The sequence below is a fragment of the Salmo salar genome, chromosome ssa06, assembly GCF_905237065.1.
Source record: "Salmo salar chromosome ssa06, Ssal_v3.1, whole genome shotgun sequence".
Lineage (NCBI taxonomy): Eukaryota > Metazoa > Chordata > Actinopteri > Salmoniformes > Salmonidae > Salmo > Salmo salar.
In genome coordinates, this window is record NC_059447.1 from 21,419,618 (window position 1) to 21,438,772 (window position 19,155).

The 19,155-nt window shown below is 44.7% G+C and overlaps 1 protein-coding gene across 2 annotated transcripts in view; it reads left to right on the forward strand.

Annotated features, from left to right (window-relative positions):
- The first annotated feature begins 1,990 nt into the window (after nt 1-1,990).
- Nucleotides 1,991-19,155, forward strand: part of LOC106606621 (sterol regulatory element-binding protein 1) — a 32,808-nt gene continuing 15,643 nt past the window's right edge. Inside the window, exons 1-10 of one of the 2 annotated variants that reach the window (XM_014202958.2) lie at nt 1,991-2,303; nt 4,901-5,494; nt 6,898-7,061; nt 7,311-7,454; nt 9,428-9,646; nt 10,517-10,634; nt 11,112-11,272; nt 14,659-14,875; nt 15,091-15,275; nt 18,742-19,000. In XM_014202958.2, the coding sequence (XP_014058433.2) occupies nt 2,201-2,303; nt 4,901-5,494; nt 6,898-7,061; nt 7,311-7,454; nt 9,428-9,646; nt 10,517-10,634; nt 11,112-11,272; nt 14,659-14,875; nt 15,091-15,275; nt 18,742-19,000 (2,164 nt within the window). In that variant the 5' untranslated portion in view covers nt 1,991-2,200. The remainder of the gene's footprint in view (nt 2,304-4,900; nt 5,495-6,897; nt 7,062-7,310; nt 7,455-9,427; nt 9,647-10,516; nt 10,635-11,111; nt 11,273-14,658; nt 14,876-15,090; nt 15,276-18,741; nt 19,001-19,155) is intronic. The other variant, XM_014202959.2, reaches the window with a different exon arrangement.

Here is a 19,155-nt window from a genome sequence, read left to right on the forward strand (position 1 = left end):
TTGCCCACTGAAGTCAGTTACGATGCAGAGCTGCAGTCAGGTCAAGACCCTGGTGAGAATGACGAGCACGCAGATGAGCTTCCCTGAGACGATTTCTGACAGTTTGTGCAGAAATTCTTCAGCTGTGCAAACCCAGTTTCAGCAGCTGTCCGGGTAGTTAGTTTCAGACCATCCCACAGGGGAAGAAGCCGGATGTGGAGGTCCTGGGCTGGCGTGGTTACACGTGGTTTGCGGGTGTGAGGCCGGTTGGACATATTGCCAAATTCTCTAAAACGATGTTAAGGCGGCTTATGGTAGAGAAATTAACATACAATTCTCTGGCAACAGTTCTAGTGGACATTCCTGCAGTTAGCATGCCAATTGCACACTCCCTCAAAACTTGAGATATCTGTGGCGTTGTGTGATAAAACTGCAATTTTTAGACTGGCCATTTATTGTCCCCAGCATAAGTTGCACCTGTGTAATGATCATGCTGTTTAATCTTGATATGCCACACCTGTCAGGTGGATGGATTATCTTGGCAAATGAGAAATGCTCACTAACAGGGACGTAAACAAATTTGTGCACAATTTGAGAGAAATAATATTTTTGTGTGTATGGACATTTTCTGGGATTTTATTTTTTCAGCTCATGAAACATGGGACCAACATTTTACATTTCGATTTTTGTTCAGTATAGATCCGCCTGGATCTCCCTGACTGAATACATTGCACACCCATAGACCTCTCTATTGGATCTATGCTGATAACTGGCTGCTCCTTTGGCTGCCTGTTGAGCATCACACTGATCTCCTGGTGTGTTGCCAGATTCAAAAGAGCATCATGTCAGTTAGGACAACAATCGCCCCAGGCAACAAAGGCAGTCCTGCTGACAGCAGGCCGGGCCCCTATATACTATATCGCTCCTGCTCCACTGCTTGCTATTCAACAACTAGTTTGCAGCTGTGCTACTGTCGGTCGTTGACCCATTTCTTTCCAGTACCACACCTTTGTTGTGCCCTCTTTGTGTGTGCTTGTGTTTTGGTGAGCTCACACACGGCTCACGTCCTACTACAATCCACATATCGGATAATTTGATAAAGGTTATTATTGCTAATTATTGAATGGTCATTCTTGAGAGCCATTACTTTGTGTTAATTGCTTAATTACCATGGTTTGAATAATATTTGTTTTTGTTATTTATTGTTTGAAGAAAATGTTGTTTGCTTTGACTTTATGCTACATGTCATTGTCCAACCAAAAGGGACTTCCATGAGCTTTGTCAAATCAACCCTGTTAATCTCGACTTGCCCTAAAAGTTTTGAAGCCGCACTGGGCACTGTACGTATGTCCCTCCACATATTTAGCCTGCTCCCCCTTCCCCTCCACTACTCCAGGAGAAATACATGATGTAACCACGGGAGCCAAAGTCGTGATGTCAGATCACCCCACTCGGTTTCCGAGTTCCCCATTGGTCGATTTCTCTGGTTCTACAGGCAGAGTCATCACTACGGGCCACACAAGCATGAACGGTTGTTAGCCCACCCCTGCTTGGCGTTGATTGGCTGTTAAGGACAAGCCCATAATAAACATACCAAGGCTATTGTTTTCCAAAGGACAATACCATTTTCTCGATTATAAAACGTTATTAATGCATTATATAAGTGCAGACCACGAAACAAAACAAATATTAAAAACATGACATGATATTTCCACGTTCAATTTATGTATTTGGCACTTGAAGAAACGTATTAACTTTGGATATGTATTTCCCCACAGCGTATTCATTTTGGATATGTATTTCCCCTACTACATTATAGTAGTTTTCAAGGAACACTGCTTTTTATTCTTTGCAATAGCCATGCACAAATGTAAATACCATGGACATACTGTATTTCGTCCTGGAGTTGCCAGTCAAAACAGGTATGAGACCATGAAGGGGGAGACAGAATTCACAGGTGGTCGGGGATTGGCTAGAACAAGTGTCACTCATTAAACACCCTGGAACTAGCTAGCCAAGCATGTGGATCCTCAATGAGCACTGTTTAGCGTGAGAAGTGTGCCTCTTGGGCATCAATATGAAGACAGAAGGCACTATTTGACAGATCAATAACAGAGTTTGAGTTTATCTCACTGGAATTATTGCAAATGTAGCTAGATACACAAACATCGATTTAAGTGGAAATCGTACGTTTTTAACTAACCATAACGAGACAGCAAAAATGAACTTGTCTTTTGACGATCAGTCACTGGATAATCTGGATCCAACCATATCCCTAAATGACCCTAGCGATATTGACACGGCTCTGCTCAATGACATTGATGGTAAGAACGATAAGCTTACTTGTAAACTAGCTAGCAAAACGGACAACTTGAACTTGGTAATGCGTTAGCTAGTTTTAGCTAACTATCCATAGCTAGTTAGCTGTTGTTGTTGCGAACGTTAGCTAGCTAGCCAAACAAGTGACAGCAATAGCAGCAACACATAACATTACATGAAACAGCTTGTACACATACCGTTACTGTGTGCGGTACTATTAACTACGTATAGGCACCCAGTGAGTAATTTTGAATGATGTACAGCTTAGTTAGCTGTCATGTTAACAAGTTAGCTAACTAACATTAGTTATGACCTTAAATCAAATTTACGAGTTTTATATTTGACTCAAACAGTAACGTTATGAGGTAGTAGGAGAAAGCTTCCTTCTCTCAGGGTCGAGGAGAATCCTAACTAACCTTAAGGAACTAGCTAGCTAGCTACTGTCTGAGTTCGGTGCTTGTTTTTCTGTTGTTGCTGCTCTCGTTTTTGCGTTTTGGTTGTGATCTAACTCTAGACACATTTGTATCTGCTATTTTGCATGTTATTGATAAGTTAAAACAATGTGCATACTACACGAGCTGATATTTCCCTGCTAACTTGTGTGTGATGAACAAAGTGTCCCGCCCCCTCCAGCTTGTCCTGCTGACATCACGACGAGGTTAATGTCGAGCATACCCTGTCGGGTTCTATAACATGAATCATGATCTGATGGTTGCTTTTTTCCCACCCATATATCATTCATATTTATGTATGAATGAATCATATGTTGCAGTCTTATTAATAACATGTTAATCGTTTATATTTAAATTAGTTAAATTATATCAAACCTACTTACATTAATGCATCAGTGCATTCAATTGAATGGTGGCTATTCGATTCGTTGGTGCTATTAACTAATGTTATTTGTCAGTATAATCAATGGCTGGTTGTTTGCCAACAAGTGCTCTGCTGCAGCATCTCACCCTTCATTGATTCCATGCACCCACCCTAAAAATTGACCGAGAGTAACCCAGCACTAAATTGTCCCATAGTAACCCCTTCTCATTGAAACCACCAGTGCTTCCTTTCTTTCTATCTTGGGGGCTGGTCTGCATTGCAAGTGTCTGAGGCACTTTCTGATTGGTCGGCAGCGATCACCTCATACAAAACATTGGTTTACAAATCCAGGCTAGTTAGACTGCTGTGGCAGTGCAGACAGAGAGCAGAAGCATTAAGTGTGTTCCGTTATTACTGGACCTAGTCCTTATAACATATGACTATTAGCTTGATGATTTGGTCTAAGATTAAACAAAGTGGTCTTTCTCCTTGCCAGTGAACAGCCTCCTCACTGTGCTGCCTGAAACTCATTTGGGATAGCCTAGCCTAAAGCCTATTTCTGTTGGAAATCCAGAAGAATAAACTATACTGTACTAACGAAGGTTTCTCATAGACAATAATTGTGAGCATCTCTAGCTTATGAAACAAGTATGCTATACAGTGTATTACCCTAAAACAAGGCCTGTATTATTATTATTATTATTATTATTATTAGAGAATAAAGTTTTCAGTGTGAGTAATGAACTTGTTACTATTACTAAGCTCCATGTTCTAATGTAAAGGGCTACCATGCCATGTTCACATGGAGGGTGCAGCATAGCATAGTAAACATCACCATTGATTTTCATCAACACTCAATTCTTCTTGCATCTCCATCCTCACCTACTCAGGGTTGTTGTCCTTTTGACAGACCGTGTGCATCATAATGCTGTGAATAGTAGTGAAGTAGCTGCAGGTCTGGGATGGTGTGACTGTGATCATAGTGTCTATTGTGTTGCCTGTCTTGCTGTGGCCCTTTTGTGGCATAGAGCCAGTCTGCTCTGCAGCAGTGGCTCCATAATAACTGCATTACTGACCGCTGACCAGGACTGCACTGAGCTGACCCCATTTACTGTCCTGCTCTACTTCTCAGATCAGGGCCCATATCCACAAAGTATCTGAGTATGGGTGCTGTTCTAGGATCAGATCTTTTGGGTTCATGATAATCTGATTCATTATGATCAAAACTGATCTTAGATCAGCACCTACTCTGGGACACTTTATGAGCCCAGTTCTTGGTGTTTTCTAGTTGAGTCAGGGCAGAGATTAAGTGACCCATTACCATGTGGTGTGGAGAGAGAGATGGGAGAAATGCTCTGTCAGTCAGTCACCCAGTGGGTCAAGTCTTAATTTAAGCCTTTTGTTGACAATCGTGAAATGCTCCGATTGGATTACAGGGTTTTATCTCTGCTCCATTCAGAGGCCCAGAAACCTAGTTTGGTCATTGGGAGGCACGCTGTTAAGATGTTCAAATTGAGTGCAGTATGGAGTGAACAAAAGGGTCTGCTGGTGTGTGTGTGTGTGTGTGTACAGCTGTTTGTTCCAGCCTAGCTTTAACACATTCAACTAATGATTCAACTAATCACAGTCTTCAATTTAGACTACTTTGTTTTAGTTTGGCCTTATTTGACCCTCTTCTCCTGATTTCTGTGGCAATGTCATGGTTAACAAGGTATCTCCTGTCTCTCTCTGTCTCTGGTTCTCTCAATCTATGGAGTACTCTGACTATATCCCCATCTCTCCTCAGACATGCTGCAGCTCATCAACAACCAGGACATGGTGGAGTTCAACCAGGACATGGCGGGTCTCTTTGACCCCCCTCAGTTCACAGGGGTCACCCCTACCCAGGACCTCTCTGCCCTCGGCCTGCCCCACTCCATCCCCTCCCCTCCATCCACCACATCCTCCTCCATCCTGAGCAGCAGCCCCCACCTTGATGCTCTCCTGGGGCCCCCCATCATCCGCAGTTCCTCCCCCCCAGACAAGGCCTTCCACTCCCCCACCTTCCAGCAGTCACCCCTGGCCCAGGTCACCACCTCCACCCCTGTACCACTACCCAGGCCGCAGCCGCAGCCAGCTCCCCAGCAGGGCTCTCCATCAGCCCAGGCTGCTCAGGGTCTCAGGCAGCCCAAGGTGGACGTGCCCCTGCCGGTCCTCTCCCCCCCAGCCCCTGTTCCAGTCCAGCTTCCTCCCCCAGCCTCCTCCCCCCATACTGTACCCGGCCAGAGCCCCGTGTTCAGCGCTGCCCCCCAAGCCCTGTTCACCTCTCCTGCCCCCCAGCAGCCCCAGGCCCACGCCCAGCAGATCCGGATTAACTACAGCACCCAAAATGGCTACAAAGGTGAGGAACAGATTGTCTCTCTTCCTCTGTATTAATAGTTGAAATGCTGGTAGTAGATGGATGAGAGTCTACAATAGCAGAAAATAAGGCCAAGGCAGCAAACGAAAGGAAACTTAAAACTGAGTCACTCCCCTAATCCTGACCCCTTCCACGTGGAGATGAAACATAGCTATTTTAATGGTTGTAGGGGTTTCCCCATGGCCCTCCCTGCACAGCCCCGTCCTGCCAGATAATGGGAGGGAGGAACCCCACCATGTGTTGCTAGTAGAAGAGCCACATGGTCGTTAAGACTGTCTTATTTATGATGCAGAGCAGGGCCATACTGTTGTGGCTGGATGAGAGCAGAGCATGACTGGAGGAACAACTTACACATGCTCACACTCCTACTGTCTCACACACTCTCACACACTCTCTCTCTCTCTGTCTCTGTCTCTCTCTCAAGGCGAGAAGTAGGGACTGAGAATGGACACTGGTATACAAAGCACAAACACTCACTCCCTTAAGAAAGCCCACTTGGTGTTATGTTATGAGGAGGTAGAGTTGTGTTCTATGGTGCAGTAACAGTAGTAGTTCAGCATGTTTCCAAAGGAGAGTCGGTGGGTTCCTCAACCTCCGTTGACAGTCAGTCAAAATCCCAATCTAATACCCGCTGGTCAGAGTCAGAGTGAAGGACTGTCCCTGAGGCTGAGAGAAGGTGTTTTGTCTACACTATCTATGAGCCACATTCAGATATACACACCTTGCCTGCGTCGCATACCTGTGCAACATTGTCCCTTTAACAGTGTTATGAAACTACAGTAAGAGAACTGCCCCATGCAGCCATGCCCCAGCATTACAAACCTACTGACTCTGTGTAGACCAATGTCTTTACAGCCACCTAACATACTGTTATGTTACACACACTGCCTGCTACAGTCATCATATCGTATGTTTTCTAGAGGTCAAAGGTCATTCCTACAATGATAATCCATACTGTTATCGGTCAGTGACTCAAGTGTCTTTATAGCTACCAAACGTACCGTAGTGAACACTTCCTGCTTCTGCCATTATCACATAATGATATCACTCACCAGAGGGGAAAGGTTATACACTACTAAGCCACGCAAAAAATGTATGTGAACTTTGGCCTCGCCAAACACTTATGGTGACGACAGTACGGGGGGAAAAATGTATGAAATGTATGCATTCACTACTGTAAGTCGCTCTGGATAAGAGCGTCTGCTAAATGACTAAAATGTAATATGGTGTTTTGGTTTTACAGCTTGAACCATTTCAAACACAATTGAGTCCATACTAGCAGGACGTTTTGAACCGAGAAATGAATATTTAAGTAGTCCCTCCTTGTTTCAGGCAGTTTTCTTCCGTTTGGTGCCTAATGAACATGACCCTGATTTTTTTTCTAGCTGTCAATCATCAAGGAGGCCCCGCCCAGCCCATGGTCAGCCTGTCGTCGTCCCCTTCCGGCGTTCAGCCAATGACCATCCATGCTCTGACCACCACGGCCCCCCTCCTGACCACCTCAGCAAGCCCCCCAACTCAGACCATCGCGTCACACCACATTCAACAAGTTAGTTTGTCCACCTGGAGTGAGTGTGTGTGTGTGTGTGTGTTATGTTTGATGAGACTCATTAACCCAAAGAATATCACCACACCAGAAAAAAATGATTTGTTCTTTGTATTCAAACCTATTATTTTACTAGTATTTGTTTCATTTGTAATTTATTTCAATGGAACAGAACTGCTCCCTCAGCCTTATAGTCTAACCCTCCATCTCTATCACTCTCTCTCTCCCTCGCTCCTCCTCCTCTCCTCTCAGGTGTTGCTCCAGCCCCAGTTTATCAAGGCTGAGTCTCTGCTGCTGACCACCCTGAACCGTGACCCCTGTATGGTCACTACTGTGTCCTCTCCATGCATCACCTCCCTGGACACCACCACATCCCAGAGCACCCACTCACTGCAGGTAGGAACCACATCCCAGAGCACCCACTCACTGCAGGTAGGATCCACATCCCAGAGCACCCACTCACTGCAGGTAGGAACCACATCCCAGAGCACCCACTCACTGCAGGTAGGAACCACATCCTAGAGCACCCACTCACTGCAGGTAGGAACCACATCCCAGAGCACCCACTCACTGCAGGTAGGATCCACATCCCAGAGCACCCACTCACTGCAGGTAGGAACCACATCCCAGAGCACCCACTCACTGCAGGTAGGAACCACATCCCAGAGCACCCACTCACTGCAGGTAGGAACCACATCCTAGAGCACCCACTCACTGCAGGTAGGAACCACATCACAGAGCACCCACTCACTGCAGGTAGGAACCACATCCTAGAGCACCCACTCACTGCAGGTAGGATCCACATCCCAGAGCACCCACTCACTGCAGGTAGGAACCACATCCCAGAGCACCCACTCACTGCAGGTAGGAACCACATCCCAGAGCACTCACTCACTGCAGGTAGGATCCACATCCCAGACCACCCACTCACTGCAGTTAGGAACCATCACCACAGCCCAGACCACCCACTCACTGCAGGTAGGAACCACAGCCCAGACCACCCACTCACTGCAGGTAGGAACCATCACCACAGCCCAGACCATCCACTCACTGCAGGTAGGAACCACAGCCCAGAGCACCCACTTACTGCAGGTAGGAACCACAGCCCAGACCACCCACTCACTGCAGGTAGGAACCATCACCACAGCCCAGACCACCCACTCACTGCAGGTAGGAACCATCACCACAGCCCAGACCACCCACTCACTGCAGGTAGGAATGAGATGATAGGAATTGTAATGTCATAAAGTAGTAACAGCATTTAGAAAGTGTCATTTTCCTGAAGAAAAATTCTCCAAAAGTATTTTTATGGTAGTGGAAGAATACAAAGTATTGTGGTGTATAGGACATAGTGTCAAACATACTGCCTGTTGTTTGAGGGGGAAACAAACTCAATATACTTGATGATGACTAAAACTGAATGGAAACTGTAGAAATTATCTTGGACCTACATTCAGAGTTTCCTCACTGTCCAGCTCACTAATGCAAAATTCCCAAAAACGATGGATAGAGTACAATTTATTGCAAACTTTAACGGCAATGGTATCTAACACATTTTCATTGCGGCCCTCTGGATGTCGTTGAAGACCGAATGCCCCCCCCCCCCCCGGGCAAAATGAGTTTGACACCCCTGATCGAGATGCTACTTTAGTGATTTGTCTTCTTAGAAACAACGTCTCTCTTCCCTCTTTCTTCCTCCCTCCCTCCCTCTCTTTCTCTCCTCCCTCTTCCTTCCTCCATCCCTCCCTTTCTCTCTTCCCTCTTTCTTCCTCCATCCCTCCCTCTCTTTCTCTCCTCCCTCTTCCTTCCTCTCCTCCTTCTTTCTTCCTCCATCCCCCACTCTTTCTCTCTTCCCTCTTTCTTTCTCCATCCCTCCCTCCCTCCCTCCCTCCTTCTCTTTCTCCCCTCCCTCTTTCTCCCCTCCCTCCCTCCCTCCCTCTTTCTCCCCTCCCTCCCTCCCTCCCTCCCCTCCCTCCCTCCCTCCCTCCCTCCCTCCCTCCCTCCCTCCCTCCCTCCCTCCCTCCCTCCCTCCCTCCCTCCCTCCCTCCCTCCCTCTCTTTCTCCCTCCCTCCCTCTTTCTCTCCTCCCTCTTTCTTCCTCCCTCTTTCTCCCCTCCCTCTCTTTCTCCCTCCCTCCCTCTTTCTCTCCTCCCTCTTACTTTCTCCATCCCTCCCTCCCTCTCTTTCTCCATCCCTCCCTCCCTCCCTCCCACTTTCTCTCCTCCCTCTTTCTTGCTCCATCCCTCCCTCCCTCTTTCTCTCTTCCCTCTTTCTTTCTCCATCCATCCCTCCCTCTTTCTCTCCTCCCTCTTTCTTCCTCCATCCCTCTTTCCCTCTCTTTCTCTCCTCCCTCTTTCTTCCTCCATCTAGGCTCTGATGAGTGGTGGTACCTTCCTGACCACAGTGCCAGTGATGATGGACTCTGACAAGCTGCCCATCAACCGTATCACAATCAGCAGTAAACCTATGGGCCTGCCCCCCAAGGGCGAGAAGCGCACCGCCCACAACGCCATCGAGAAGCGCTACCGCTCGTCCATCAACGACAAGATCCTTGAGCTTAAAGACCTGGTGGCCGGGACTGAGGCCAAAGTATTAATATTGGAAATATATACGTATATTTCAAAAAAACATAACATTTACAAAATGTTATTTGCAACATACATTTTAAGCAGGAGATTCCCATTGAGATACAGTAGAGCTTTCAAGAACTGAACCATCTGACAGAGAAAAGTAACTGTCTGTGTCCGAATACCCATACTAGCGTACTACATTCTGCATACTCATTTAGGCTGATCTAGTAGAAGTCACTTGTCTTTTCCGACTCGAGTGTTTGACAACAGCTGATAATCAGATAAATTGACACGCTGTACCAAAACGAACGAATGGCAGGAGTCATCGCAATCGCATATTAGATGACTCATTTGGAGTACTATTACATTTTTTAAAATACTATACATTATATATTTTTTTGCATACTGTTTAGTACGCTAGTATGGGTATTGGGACACGGCCACTGTTTTGTTTGTGGATTCCAATGTCAAGATGTTAATGCTGTGTTCGTATTATATCGAGGGAAGGTCATTGGTTGCGTTCAAATGCATACTGTTTATCAGAGGCTCTTAAAATCTTGCATTAAGTTTGTATTTACCTTTTTCATCTGCTAAGCAGCTCAACAAGTTGTTGTATTTACCTTTTTCATCTGCTAAGCAGCTCAACAAGTTGTTGTATTTACCTTTTTCATCTGCTAAGCAGCTCAACAAGTTGTTGTATTCACCTTTTTCATCTGCTAAGCAGCTCAACAAGTTGTTGTATTCACCTTTTTCATCTGCTAAGCAGCTCAACAAGTTGTTGTATTTACCTTTTTCATCTGCTAAGCAGCTCAACAAGTTGTTGTATTCACCTTTTTCATCTGCTAAGCAGCTCAATAAGTTGTTGTATTTACCTTTTTAATCTGCTAAGCAGCTCAACAAGTCGGCAATTCTGAAGAAGGCGATAGACTACATCCGCTACCTGCAGCAGTCCAACCAGAAACTGAAAAAAGAGAACATGGCCCTGAAGATGTCTGCCCAGAAGAACAGTGAGTGGTTCTCCTCCTCCCTGCCCTGGCTCTTCTTCTCCTTCTATGCCTGCCCTTTCCTCTCTTCCATCCTCCCTTTATCGTGATCCTATTGTTATTCATTATGAAGAAGAAGGATTCTTCATGGCTAAAGCTTTTAATTGCTTAAAGAAGTGCTTTGTGAAATGCAGTCATTTTCTGATAGCTAGTGCTGGTTGTGCTCGGATCAAGAGCTGGGCCTGTATTCATAAAGCGTCTCAGAGTAGGATGGCTGATCTAGGATCAGGTTCCCCCTGTCCATATAATTGTATTCATTATGATTTAAAGGCTGAACTGATTCTAGATCAGCAGTCTGAGACACTTTATGGATACAGATATAGTTGTCATAACAGTGTGATGAGGTTGGCCTGAACTATTGTGAGGATGATCTTTTCTTTCTCTACCTCCCTCCTCTCTTTTCTCTTTTCCTCCTTTCTCTCCCTCCTCTCTGCTCTCCAGAGTCTCTGAAGGACCTGGTAGCCATGGAGGTGGACGGCCCACAGACAGACGTAAAGAGCGAGCTACCCACCCCTCCGCCATCCGATGTGGGCTCTCCCACCTCCTACTCCCACTGTGGCAGCGACTCAGAACCCGACAGCCCCATGGGGGAGGACAGCAAGGTGGGTTTCACAACCTGAGACGTGAAAACTCACTGAAAAAGCATTGAGTGGAGCCAGTCAGGATACTGAATGTTACCTGTTACTAGGGTTGAACTTTTTGGGGAATATTCTGAGGTGGAAACTTTCCGTGGGAGTTAATGGGAATTAACGGAAATGTATGCAAATGAATATTAATACCATTTAAATGTGATGTTTTTTCCATTGGATATATTTACCATATCATATGGAGACATAAACATAAACCTTTTACCTTATCATAAGTAGACATAATTGCAAATGATTAAATCCTTCCAATAGAAATAACAAAACGATTTCGTTATGAATTGAACTTCAATTAAATGAGTTGACTCTTCACATGGGATGATTTCACTGAACAACAAAAAGGGAATATTGAATGATCCCCAATGATCCATCGCATCTCCCAAAAACGTTTTCAACATACATCTGTAAAATGATAGTCTAGAAACTAAAGCTTTGGTTGTCTTCCTCTCAGGCTTCCATGTCTTCTCCCTGGACCTCCTCAATGTCTATCTCTTGAACATCAGACTCTGAGGCCTCATCTTCACTGTCACTTTCTAACTTTGTTGAGGATGGCTCGTTGTCAGGCTCAAAAATCCTCAAATTTGCCTGGATGGCCACCAATTTTTCAACCCTTGTATTGGTCAGCCTGTCGCGGGTTTTGGTGTGTGTGTGTGTGTGTGTGTGTGTGTGTGTGTGTGTGTGTGTGTGTGTGTGTGTGTGTGTGTGTGTGTGTGTGTGTGTGTGTGTGTTCCCAAACAAGTACCAGTTGCGCTCTGAGGTGGCTGATATTGGTGGGATTTGGAGGATGATGGAGGCAACAGGGGAAAGAGCCTCAGATCCACAAAGTCCCTTCCACCAGGTGGCTGATGAGATATGTTGGCACGACTGGCATATTGCATCTCCATCCCAAAGCCCTTGCTTGGAAGTGTACTTCGCTAGACTGCCAAGAACCTTGCCCTCATCCAGGCCAAGGTGGCGAGACACGGTAGTGATGACACCATAGGCCTTGTTGATCTCTGCACCAGACAGGATGCTCTTGCCAGCGTACTTGGTGTCCAACATGTATGCCGGGCGTGTATGGGCTTCAGGCAGGAGTCTTCACGCATTTTTTATGTATTTCAGAACTGCAGTTTCCTCTGCTTGGAGCAACAGTGAAGTGGGCAGGGCAGTACGGATTTCTTCTCTTACATCTGCAAGCAGAGTCTGAACATCAGACAGGATGGGATTGTCTCCCTCAATCTGTGCAATGGCTACTGCTATAGGTTTCAGGAGTTTCAGGCTGCTTACCACTCTCTCCCAAAATACATCATCCAGGAGGCTCCTCTTGATGGGGCTGTCCATATCGGCAGACTGATATGGCCGTTTCTTGGAGAGACTCCTTCCCCTCCAGGAGACTGTCAAACATGATGACAACACCACCCCAACAGGTGTTGCTGGGCAGCTTCAATGTGGTGCTCTTATTCTTCTCACTTTGCTTGGGGAGGTAGATTGCTGCTATAACTTGATGACCCTTCACATACCTAACCATTTCCTTGGCTCTCTTGTAGAGTGTATCTGTTGTTTTCAGTGCCATGATGTCCTTGAGGAGCAGATTCAATGCATGAGCAGCACAGCCAATGGGTGTGATGTGAGGGTAGGACTCCTCCACTTTAGACCAAGCAGCCTTCATGTTTGCAACATTGTCTGTCACCAGTGCTGTCACCTTCTGTTGTCCAAGGTCATTGATGACTGTCTTCAGCTTATCTGCAATGTAGAGACCGGTGTGTCCCTTGTGTCTGTGCTCTTGTAGATTACTAGTTGAGGGGTGGAGATGATGTAGTTAATTATTCCTTGCCCACGAACATTTGACCACCCATCAGAGATGATTGCAATACAGTCTGCTTTCTCTATGATTTGCTTGTCCTTCACTTGAACTCTGTTGAACTCTGCATCCAGCAAATGAGTAGATAATGCATGTCTGGTTGGAGGGGTGTATGCTGGGCAAAATCTCTTCCAGTACACATTGCCTGTGAGCATCAGAGGTGAACCAGTTGCATACACAGCTCGAGAAAGACATTCATCAGCATTTCTCTGACTACGCTCCTCCATTGAATCAAAAAAACTTCTGATTCCAGGAGGACCATGAGCTGTTGCTATCGATAAGGTGTCCGATTCAGAATTTTCACCTCGAATAGAAGTAGTGAGACTTTTGTCAGAGGTTGCTTGTTGTGAGCGCTGAGGGAACTTTATGCACTTGGCCAGATGGTTCTGCATATTTGTTGCATTCTGCACGTATGATTTGGTACAGTATTTGCAAATGTACACAGCTTTTCCTTCTGCATTAGCTGCAGGGAAGTGTTTCCACACATCAGATAGTACCCGTGGCATTTTCCTGTAAAGATTAGAAAAAATACAATTCCATGTACAGATAAATAGTTAAGCAGTTAGATTAAACAACTCCTTTGTAAGATAAATGTTTTAAAATGAAACATGTATGGAAACAGGTGAATTAACACTCCTCAGTTAGCAGGCTCAAGCAATTAAAACCCACATGGTAGCAGAAACTAACTAGCATAAATTGTTAGAAATTATTTAAACACACTTTGTTGTAGGCTACTATTTACTAGTTAACAAAAAATCATGTATGTCATATAAAATATATTCACCCCACCCAGTATTGTAATCAAAACTTACCAGAAAGCATGTAGTCCTTGGCTCAGACAGTGTAGTAGTGTGGGCTCAATAGCATCTCATTCGTGTGCAAGATCTTGAGAATCAGCTGTACATGTGATGGAAGAATGCACTGTGCATGCAGAGGGTGGCAATTCCATTGAATTGGGGATAGTTTAACCAAAATATGCCACAAGACCTAGAATTGCCTTATGTGTACCACAAAAAAGGTTCACTGTTACAAGCTAACTTTTTTGATGAATTTAAGCAAAATTCCCCAAATTCCAGGGCTTAACTTCCCATGGAAAACTTCCGGAAAAATTCTGGAAATTTACCGGAAAGTTTCCGACCCATTGCAACCCTACCCGTAACTAATGCTTCTCGTGACTTTGAGAAATGAGCTTGAAAGATGTTGGACTTCTCTGCTATAGTTACTAAGAATAGAACATTGTGAAAGGAAATGGTAATTCTCTAGCAACATACATCTTGTAGCAACAAGGCTGGAGACAAACTTAAACAGAGAAGCTAAACCGTTGTTTTGTTCAATGGCTAACCATTGGTGTCTCCAATTATCATGTAAAGTAAACTTATGATAATAAGTTATAGTTCTTAGTTCTAACTCCCTGATTACAATTCTAGTTCCAGTTCCATCTCTGCTTCTTGCTTTAGGTCTGATTCTAACCCTGACTCATTGTGTTCTGTCCTCTCCTGTCCAGCCGGCGGTCAATCTGATGGACACGTCCTCGTCCACCCCGGGCAGTGCTGGCATGCTGGACCGCTCCCGCATGGCGCTGTGCACATTCACCTTCCTCTTCCTCTCCCTCAATCCCCTGGCTGCCATGCTGTGTGGAGGGATGGGCTCCAGCACCAACGCTAACAACCACGCAGTGCATCCTGGGACAGGCAGGAACATGCTGGGCCTAGACAACGCAGGTATGGAGGGAAAGAGGGAGGGTGGCGGAGGTGTGTATCTGTGTCTTACTCCTAGTGAGCTCATCTAATACTCCCATGTGCATTTTCTAGTATGTCCATCTCTTTTTTGTCTGTGCGTGTGTTTGCGTGCGTGTCTCAAACTCATGATGTGTGTCCAAAAGTCATTCTGTGTGGGTGACTCCAAAAGTCATCCTCTCTCTGTGTTCTCCTCCTAGCTGACTCGTGGGGCTGGATGGACTGGGTGCTACCCACTCTGTTGGTGTGGCTGCTGAATGGTGTGCTGGTGGCTGGGGTTCTGGTCAGAGTGTTGGTCTATGGAGAGCCAGTCACCAGGCCTCACTCTGGATCCTCCGTGCTGTTCTGGAGGCACCGCAAGCAGGCAGACCTTGACCTGGCACGGGTGAGAATATGGAGAATGTGATTTCGTCAAAATGGCATCCTATTCCCTATATAGTGCACTACCTTCCAAAGTAGTGCACTATGTAGGGAATAGGGTGTATGGTGTTCACTCACTGCTGTACAGTGGTTCTTCCTTTAAAAGTTGCAAGCTTATGCCACGACCGTTAGTGGTAGATGGTGGCATTCTGTCATTGCACCACACTATCACAAGGGGGAGTTAGAACGCTGATCTATCGGTAGTCTAAACTGTGGCACAAATTGACTGTCTTTTTGTAAATTAATGGAAGCGTTTTCAGTCTGAGAGTCCTCTGGCACTAGAGTCCTGCATCAGGCAACAACAAAAAAACTGTCGGTGTGCCTGGAGTTAAGAGAGAACTTGGGTAAATACAATGGGTGAATTACACTTGACATCCCTGTGGCTCAGTTGGTAGAGCATGGTGTGTGCAACGCCAGGGTTGTGGGTTCGATTCCCACGGGGGGCCAGTACAAAAAAAAAAAGCTTGAAATGAAATGTATGTATTCACTACTGTAAGTCGCTCTGGATAAGAGCGTCTGCTAAATGACTAAAATGTAAATGTAATGTGGACTGACGATTTTCCCAAAAATAGGCACAGTGGGCTTTTGGTTTCTCTCACTCTAAAAACAAATAAATAATTCAAATGACAAAACTGGCTTTATTTACAAATGATTAAGAATGTCTCACCCCATGTTCAAGAATGGCCTTTTTCCCTTAGTTCAGATTACAGCCGCTCACTTTCAGTTATTTGAAAAGGAAATTATTTCCAAAATGTCGTTATATTGTGGTTAAACTCAAATATTTTAATATACTAATTGATAAAAAAAAAAAAAAAACGTTATTAATTGGAACGTTTATCAAGTGGAAGGGGGGAAAAGTAAGGAACTTGTCTGTCGGCCATGCATTAAAGATGAAAATTGTGATAAATAAAAATATATACCAGTTTCATTTAAGGACCAAAAAAAATGACAGCTGTGCCATATAGATTGCAAAATAGTTGGGAAAAGATAAACAGTTTTTTTCATTGCGACCAAAGAGAACAGATGAAATGGACATCGTTTTCATCAAACCAGCTTCTTTCAATGGTGCAACACGTTCCAGGGTTAGGACTGTAACCACCAGAGGACTCTGAATGAATGATTATATTGAAGATTGAAGCCGCCTCTTAATGAGTTCTGAGAGCTCATCTGTTATCCAACGATTATTATTATCATTAGCCCTATAATATAATTATATAAAAGCCCCTTAGATAACTTGTTTTTCACAAGGGCTATTAGCAGGACAATAGACATGATGTGGTCCCAAAAACACCTCTCTGATATAGGGTCCAGCATATCTCTTGATGTCAGAAGATAGTTGAAGAAACTTGAGTGAACATACGGAAAGGCTCTGTAAGACTATATATAAGTACTACAGAGCTTTTCTGTAAGTTGACTCAAGTTTCTTCAACTGTCTTCTGACTGATTAGAGCGATGTTGATGTTGTGCGATGATGCCAGCAGATTCCAGATTGCCTTTGCCGATCGCTCATCATCTTCAACCATCAGTGAGTCGATGGCTTGAATAGTCTCGCTGGAAATGGAATACAATGTAAAAATGTGCAGCATACAGTAAAGACCAACAGTCAATTTATTTAAGCATTATTTTTAGCATTATTAGGCCTACTTTACAGTATTGTATGTAGCCTACTGTACCTGTTCATTTTCCTGGGCTTTCGTGTTCGGCGTAACACAGGCGAATAGCACTGTCCGTGACCATAATCCCCAAGTCAAACAGTATTTTACCGACATGTTTAATTATTCAAGACTCCTTTCTCTTCTCTGTGCTGGAGTTCTTTGGATGGATCCATAATGAATTACTATGTGAATAAATATCACTGACTGACAGAGATATTGGAATAAAGTAGGTTAATGAAGGCAACAAATCGTTGCTTACTGGAACCTCCAAAGTCATCCAGTTGTTATAATAGGATTTGAAGCAGTAGCCTACCCAGGTGTGGTCAACTATTTCAGCACTGTTTCACACTGCTATGAGACAAGCATGGGGACTGGACTTGATAAATCAATGAGATTTTTATTTTCACTGAATCTCTGTTTGGGTATTGGTTAGCCTGCAATTAGGGTGTGGAAATGTTAGGATTATTTTGCTCTTCACTCGCAGTACCTTAGTAGCCTACTCCCGACCGGTCACGCTGTACAGTGCCATATCTTCCTAACAGAAACCCAGAGGGTTTCTTTTTTCTTGGAATAGAAACACCATAATATTAATCAAATTAATTAAGATACATTTCGTATTCAATCCCATGTACTATGTTCTTCCAAAAAAGGTTTTAAATTCTCTAGTACAGCCAATATTAAAAACAGTCAAATGCTTCTCAAAGATGCCCTCTGGTGGTCAAACTAGCACTAACTAGCATATATGGCAACAATGGCTGACAGTTAAATAACGTGCCATAGAATTCTGCCGCAGCCCTCAAGCTGTGCTGCAGTACAACGCAACTTTTAAGAAGAACCACTGTATAGATAGAATATGTAGATAGAAACGGGGCAATCCAAGAAGTTGCTATAAAATGAATGTCAAAGCATAGTTTTCTTTGCCCTATGTCATTATAAATTACACAGAATGAATCATTAGATTGTAGAGAACAATCTTATAAACTTGAATTTGACACTGACGAAAATAGAACGTTCGTTTGCTGTGACCGTTTAGACTGCTCCTCTGTAGGTTGTATCTCTTCCAAATTTGGTGTTGTGAGGTGGTAGCATTTGGAGGTGTTTCCACTGGTTGGACCAATCAAAATCAATTTAATACCTTTGTCATTTTCACCTCCAGATCCTTGGCTTTCATTGCCTATAACTGTGATCAATCTACATTGAGAGGGGCAATTTTTTGTATTTTTTATTATTATTTTATTTTATTTTTTTAAAGGGAGAAGACTCAGAAATACACAATGAAAACAGGAACAGATTGTCTTCGTGGAGGGTGGATATTGAAATTCAGTCTTTTAGCTTTGTAAATAAATATATATTTAGGCCCCATTTTAGTTTTGTATTCAGCGGATTTCATTTAGAAAACGCCGATGTCAGTTGACATTCGAAGTTAGCGCCGCGGAGCAGCGCCACAGAGTTCTATTGAGCAGTGACCGCTTTTTGATTATGCCTGTGATGACATTCCATTCACTCTAAACATGCTAAATTCTCAAGAGTAAATTGTTAGAAACCTTTGAAACATATGTAACAGAAATTGGGTTTGGACTATTGTTTTTCTGACAATTATTCTATTGGATGGACATATTTCTATAAACCTTGAATTCATTAAGAATTGTATGGGTGGACAGTCGTAAGCTCATGCAGTCAACACACACACACACACACACACACACACACACACACACACACACACACCCATCCATCCCCACCACACTCTCACCCCCCCTCTCCCTCCCCAAATAGGGAGACTTTGCCCAGGCCAGTCAGAACCTATGGACCTGCCTCAAGGCCCTGGGTCGCCCCTTACCCACCTCTCAGTTGGACCTGGCCTGTGCTGCCCTGTGGGCCCTGCTCCGCCTCTGCCTCCAGCGGCTAGGGGTGGGTCGCTGGTTGGCTGCCAGGGCCGGGGGGCTCCGCGCCAGGGGGCTCCGGGAGGATGCGTGCAAGAGCAGCCGCGACGCTGCCCTGGTCTACCACCGCCTGCACCAGCTGCACATGACCGGTAGGTGGAAATTGGAAACTGGATTTGGCCTGTGGCTCAAATGCTAAGGGTAGGGCTAACCTTGTCTACTCACTCTGAGACAATGTTACTATCTAGTTGATTGATATGATTGATATGATACGCAACCGTGGCTACCATCTAGCCTCGCTACGCAA